General features: G+C 40.0%; 1 protein-coding gene and 1 pseudogene across 6 annotated transcripts in view; one reads left to right on the forward strand and one right to left on the reverse strand.

The window, feature by feature from the left end:
* The window catches only part of Fech (ferrochelatase), a 30,757-nt gene extending 25,291 nt beyond the window's left edge, over positions 1–5,466 (forward strand). For all 6 annotated transcript variants that reach the window (XM_074069750.1, XM_020170519.2, XM_020170518.2 and 3 more), the window contains 4 exons: positions 911–1,018; positions 1,438–1,602; positions 4,519–4,578; positions 5,022–5,466. In XM_074069750.1, the coding sequence (XP_073925851.1) occupies positions 911–1,018; positions 1,438–1,602; positions 4,519–4,578; positions 5,022–5,156 (468 nt within the window). In that variant the 3' untranslated portion in view covers positions 5,157–5,466. The remainder of the gene's footprint in view (positions 1–910; positions 1,019–1,437; positions 1,603–4,518; positions 4,579–5,021) is intronic.
* LOC141422843 (U6 spliceosomal RNA) lies at positions 2,984–3,084 on the reverse strand (annotated as a pseudogene).
* Positions 5,467–6,078: the final 612 nt, after the last annotated feature.

A 6,078-nucleotide genomic window follows, 5' to 3' on the forward strand; every position in this document is an offset into this window, starting at 1 on the left:
AATTCAGTATTCATCAAGCACCTTATTATATTCTAGGTACTTTCATATAGGATATGAAAGTGAAGAAAACAGACAAAAACTTTGTCCCTGGAGAGTAGCTGGAAAAGATATTAAGTATAATGCATAAAGAATATAGGATGGTAGATTATGGGCTGGAGGTGTGGCTCAAGAAGTTGTATACCTATCTAGCAAGTGTGAAGCCCTGAGTTCAAACCCCAGCACCACCAAAATAAATAAATAAATAAATACAGTGGGGTAAAGGTGTTAGGGAGTCAGTACACAATGAAATATTAAAGCAGTTAAAATTTGTCCTGAACATTTTCACAGGTATTAACAGGCTATTCTGTCAGGAACATGTCCCAAACATTTGCTCTGCATAAAGCACTTGCCTACCATCCATTACTGTGGAAAAAGAAAAAGGAGTAGAAGGAGCAGCTCACATTCCTGAGGCACCTGTAGTCTGAACCATGAATTGCTTCTTTCCTCCTTTTGTTCCACTAGTGTTTACTAAAAACTCAGCAGTTCTATACATTGGTCATTCCTGCTTACAAATCAACCACTCACATGATTACCAAAGTAGACATCCCCATCCCAGGTTAACTCTTTTGCCCAGCTTTTTTGTGTCATTTCCCATTCTCAGAAAGGGGGAAAAAAGAGAACCTTCTTCCTTAGTCAGGCCTTGTCTACCCCTGCCCCCAATAACATGGAGCATAGAATTAGGAGTGCAGTGTTCTTTTTGGCTAAAGTAGAAATGGAACCAAGGAAGATCCAGGACTCCTCAGATTAAAGTGTCAGCAGACAGAAAGGAAGACTTTGGTCCAGGGCTCACACCATGTCACCACATGATTTGAGGCTCATGGAGCCCTTTACATTGTTGGTGACTGAATGCCATTTTTTTTCTCTGCTGCAGGTGGTCAACAGAGGGGACCCTTATCCTCAGGAGGTAGGCGCCACTGTCCACAAAGTGATGGAGAGGCTGGGTTACTCCAACCCCTACCGACTGGTTTGGCAGTCCAAGGTCAGTGGCTTCCATATATTTGGGGCCCTTGGCTCTTGAGCAACATCTATTTTAGAACTTAGTTATGAAATGGTTAGATTTGACTCTTTCACAGACAGACTGTTTTGTAACCTGATTGCTCAACATGGGCAGAAAGAATTCTGTAGGCAAGAAAGATAGAAGAGGAAATCATGTGACCAATAGAGTTTCATTGGTTTAATATTTTATTTTTAGTAATAATGACAAATTGTTATTTATATTGGGCTAACATCTAGAAGAATTCAGTCTTTGACGTGGTAGTACCATAAATCATTTAAGCAGGTGTAAGTGTGGCTCTTGTCCCTGATGGGCAGGTGTATGCTCAGGGCAGGGGAAGGTTGTGTCCTACAGCTGCATCAAGAGAAATGTTCCGTTTACGTGTTCATCATCCTTTCCCATAGGTTGGTCCAGTACCCTGGTTGGGTCCTCAAACAGATGAGGCCATCAAAGGACTCTGTGAGAGGGGGAGGAAGAATATCCTTCTGGTTCCAATAGCATTTACCAGTGATCACATCGAAACACTGTACGAACTGGATATCGAGTACTCCCAAGTGTTAGCCAAGGAGGTAAGTGCCCCCATCTGGCTTATTAATCCCATCATGATTTGTTTTAAAAGGAAACTTTGTCTGTAACTATCTAATTGTGCCAGTCAAAGCATTGTTTATTTTGTGTGTTTGTATTACTGTGTCCTCATTGATTTAAATAATACACAGTCTGAATAATAATCCCAGCTGTCAAGTTAGCTCCATGTCAGCAGTGGGAGAATTGTACATCTCATCAGCTCTAAGGGAGAAATGTTTGTTATTCTTATGGAATAAGGACACATCTAATACATTGGAGTCCTTTTCTTGTGTTATGCTACTTCTGGTTGAGTTTTGAGGCATTTAGGAGCCACTGCTGTTTCAGAGAAGAGCACAGAACAAACACAGAAGCAGTATGTGTTGTAATTTCCCTGACCTCTTTTATGCACTCACTTAATTAGCTGTTTGCTACCATGTTGTAATCAATCTGATTACTGAAATAACAAATACCAACCTTGGTGTCTTGTAATGTAAGATGGATGTGAATTGTTGTTCAGGGTAGAGAAAAACTATTGCTCACCTATCTCCTGGCTTCTGAGAGCTGCCTGAAACCCTCATCCAATTTACAGCTGTGTTTCTGAGGGAAGTGCAGTTCCCTCAGAAATCAGCCCTTTTTCCTTCTGTCTTCTGCCAGAGCGCCTGTCATCCCATGCATGTATGATTGATGGAAGCCTGGCCACAGAACACTGCACCCTCTCTGGGACTGGGTGGCAGGTGTGGGGCAGAGTAGAGATTGGGTAGGGCAGAACTTGAACCAGCCCCTGGCCCCCTGTTATTTGTGTGTTTTGCTGGTCATCAGTCAAACACCAATGACTAGGGAATGCCTACATTTGCTTGTCAGTAGTTATGAAAAGTTGTAATTGGAAAAAATGAGATTTCAGCATTGTTTACGGGTTTCATTTAACGATGCATCTGAATCCCTGCTGTGAACCTTGGCTAATTGTAAACTTGCTAAAAAAGACTTCAGTGGAAATATAGTTGATTTCAGGGTTTGAAAATGAGTTTTTGTGTATTGAATGAGACTTTACATTTATTCATATTCTTAGGCCAAGGTCATTATTTACTAATCAAAGGGATTATCAGTGACTTATAGAGAATCAGTCCTTATAAATAAGAATAAAGAAAACCACCTGTCATTATTTTGACGGGAGAATGTTTAAAAGAACGTTTAAAAGAGCTAACTTTAAAAAGCTTAATTTTTTTCCCAAAATAGAAATGACTATTGCTATTTGATAATAAAAATAATAACAATCTCAGACAGTACAGAGAAGCATAGCATAGAGAGTAGAGTACTTTCTTAATCTTGCTCCCCAGGAGAACAGCTTTTAATATTTTGATTAAAAATAGGTCTGTTTTCTTTTTTAAAAAAAATATGGAATGCTTCACAAACCTGTCCTTCATCCTTGTATGGAGGCTTTGCTAATCTTCTCTATATCATTTAAGTTTTAGTATATGTGCTGTCAGCACAAGCATAGGACCCATTTTCTTCTAAATATATGTGTATTTTAGTAAAAATAAGATTGTACTTGTTTAACAAAAATGACATTTTATTTTTTGTAATCTCTTTTTTCTTTCTTAAAAATATATTTTGGATCCAAGTAGGTAAATATATTTAGATTATGTAGTTACTTATTAACAAATCTCTGATCAGTAGACATTTAAGGCATTTTTGATTTTCACTGTCATAGACCACTCTATAATAAATATTTTCATTTTTCCAATTATTTTCTGAGGGCAAGTTCCTGGAAAGGCATTTCAGTGTTGACATGTTTTTCTAGCTTATTCTCAGAAGCATATCCATTGACTCCCATCAGCAGTGTGGGAGGATGCCCTCCACCGGCACTGGTTGTTCTGCTGCCACTGACTTTGTTTTTTGTTTGTCTATCTGTTTTGTAGCATTGGGGATTGAACCCAGGGCTTTGTACGTGCTAAGTAAGCAGGCTACCATTTGAACCACACCAAGCCCTTGTATTTTTGTTTTGTTTTTAAGACAGAGTCTCGCCAACTTTGCCCAGCTGGCCTCCAACTTAAGATCCTCCTGTCTCCACCTCTTGTGTAGCTGGTATGCACCACCACACCTGGCTGCAATTGACATTTTGTAAAATTTTAGAATATAGCCTCAGTTGGGGTCTAGGTGTTTGCTGTTTCTCAAGGTGTTTCCCATGTCATCTCCCGATGTTAATACCAACTGAAAGATAAGTCAACCAATAAGCTCTCAGCAGGAAGGGGAAGAGAGGACCCTACCTACCTGAGTAAATCATAAGCAGATGTTTTCAGTTACTTGGGGATAATTAACTGGATGTTTTTGGAGCAAGGAAGAAGGTGGTACTGAATCTGAAAAAATCTTCAGATTTTTTTTCCTTAGATTTTTCTCCAGAAGAATGTATTTAAAAACAAAACTCTGCATTGGACCCAAGCTAGATCCAATGTTCATTTTAGAGCCCATAAATTAATTTCCTTCATTTCGGCACTTGGGATCAAAGTAAGTCCAAAATTTTACTTAATTAAACCAACATTCTGCTTAGGTAGAGTCTATAAGGGTATGCATTAGAAATGTAGAATTGAAAAAAAGAATGATAAGAAGGCAGATTTAAATTACTTGAGAATTCCATCAAGGGTAACCTCAAGCATGGTTTGGAAACAAACTACCTGTGGGAAGGTAATGGGGTGGGGTAAGGACATAGAAATTGAAGAGCAATTTATGGTAACAGAATCAACCCACAGACCCATTCCATAACTGTCATTTATGAGCAATCTGTGAACATACAAGGTCACACTGTGAGTTGTATACATGAATCTATTCGTTTATTATTTGTTTTGTAGCACTCAGTTTCTTTAAAAAAAAAAAAGGAAAATAAAGTCTGTCTGTGTTTTTTTCCTCCCTTTTCTCATTTGATTCAGTGTGGAGTTGAAAACATCAGAAGAGCGGAGTCTCTTAATGGAAATCCATTGTTCTCTAAGGTATCTGAGTGTTACAACCATTTTAGTAGAACATACCGGGGAGTAATCCTCTGAGAAACTCTTGCAGAATATTGGTTTTCTCACATATTAGTACATTTGGAGTTCCAATTAATTACAAAAATAAGATCGAATTCCTTATCGGCTCCCTCCTTTTTCCTTTCGGTAGCCCCAATTTTCTTATTTCTATCCACCTATAACTATGTCTACTTTAATATCTGCTTTCCAGACAAAAGGTGGAGTGGGTGGGGTAAGAGAATTCATTTCCTAAAATCACTGTTTTAACTTTGCCTAAGCTGAAGATGCTCAGGGAAGGAAGATATTGTAGAATTCAGTTCAAGAGCTTCACAAAAGGAACCCTAAGCCAGAGTGATTGTCTGGGCAGACTTGTGGGACCAGATGACTTCTGGCTTCTGATGGCTCTGTGCTCCTTGTGTGTCTTGCAGGCCCTTGCTGATTTGGTGCACTCACACATCCAGTCAAACAAACTATGCTCCAAGCAGTTGACTCTGAGCTGTCCACTCTGCGTAAATCCTGTCTGCAGGGAGACTAAATCCTTCTTCACCAGCCAGCAGCTGTGACCCCGCCCAAGGACCCGTGGGATTAGGCAAATGCCCAACCTCCAGATGCCCCAGTGTGGAGGAGGATGCAACTTAAAGATGGAGGAAGGAAGCTGAGTTAGTCTGTGCACAGCTGTTAGGTACAGACTGAGTGATTTCTTAAAGAATGGACTCTGACATCCTTACTGAGGAATTTCTGTTTGCATATACCTATACAGCAAGCATTTGCAGTCTTTCTCTCTGGGTAAATTTACTAGCTGGGAATGTCCAGTTGGACATTCAGAAAATGTGTTTTAAAATTTTATCTTATAAAACACATGCCTACTTTAAATACAGATTTTTGTTTTTATTGCCCAAAAGAAACCTCCTGAAAGGTTAGAGTCTGCTGTGGGCTGTCAGGTGAGGGTGAGTGAGACCTGTTTATAGCCTCCTGCATAAAGTTTCTTGAATAGATATAGTTGAGTTTATGAAATTTAATTGGAAAAAGAAATACTGGCTGAGGGTATGGCTTAGTGCTAGAGTGCTTGCCCAGTGTGCACAAAGCCCTGTGTTTGACCCCCAGCAACACACACACACACACACACACAATTACCTACTCTTTCCCTAAGCCCATTATTTACAAGGATGTTGGTGAGTCAGTATGGTTTCCCACCATGGCTGTTGCAGCCAGTGAGCCCCAACTGTTCATTGGTCATTTTGGTGTCTGTGTAAGAGTCTCACACACCCTCTGCCATACTCCTGAAACTGAATCAAGAGCAGATTTCAGAAGTGCTGTGAGATTCCCCAGGCACACAGGGCTAATAAACATGTAGAAATCCAGTGTTCGCTGTACATGCCTTGGTTTGAGTTCATGATGCCTCAGGGAAGGGGGCTCCCCCTGTTTCCTGTCTCCAAGGACAGCACTGCCGGGAAATGCTACTGATGGACTTCATCTTAAATCTTC

This window comes from Castor canadensis, chromosome 4 (genome assembly GCF_047511655.1).
Source record: "Castor canadensis chromosome 4, mCasCan1.hap1v2, whole genome shotgun sequence".
NCBI classification, from domain to species: Eukaryota; Metazoa; Chordata; class Mammalia; order Rodentia; family Castoridae; genus Castor; species Castor canadensis.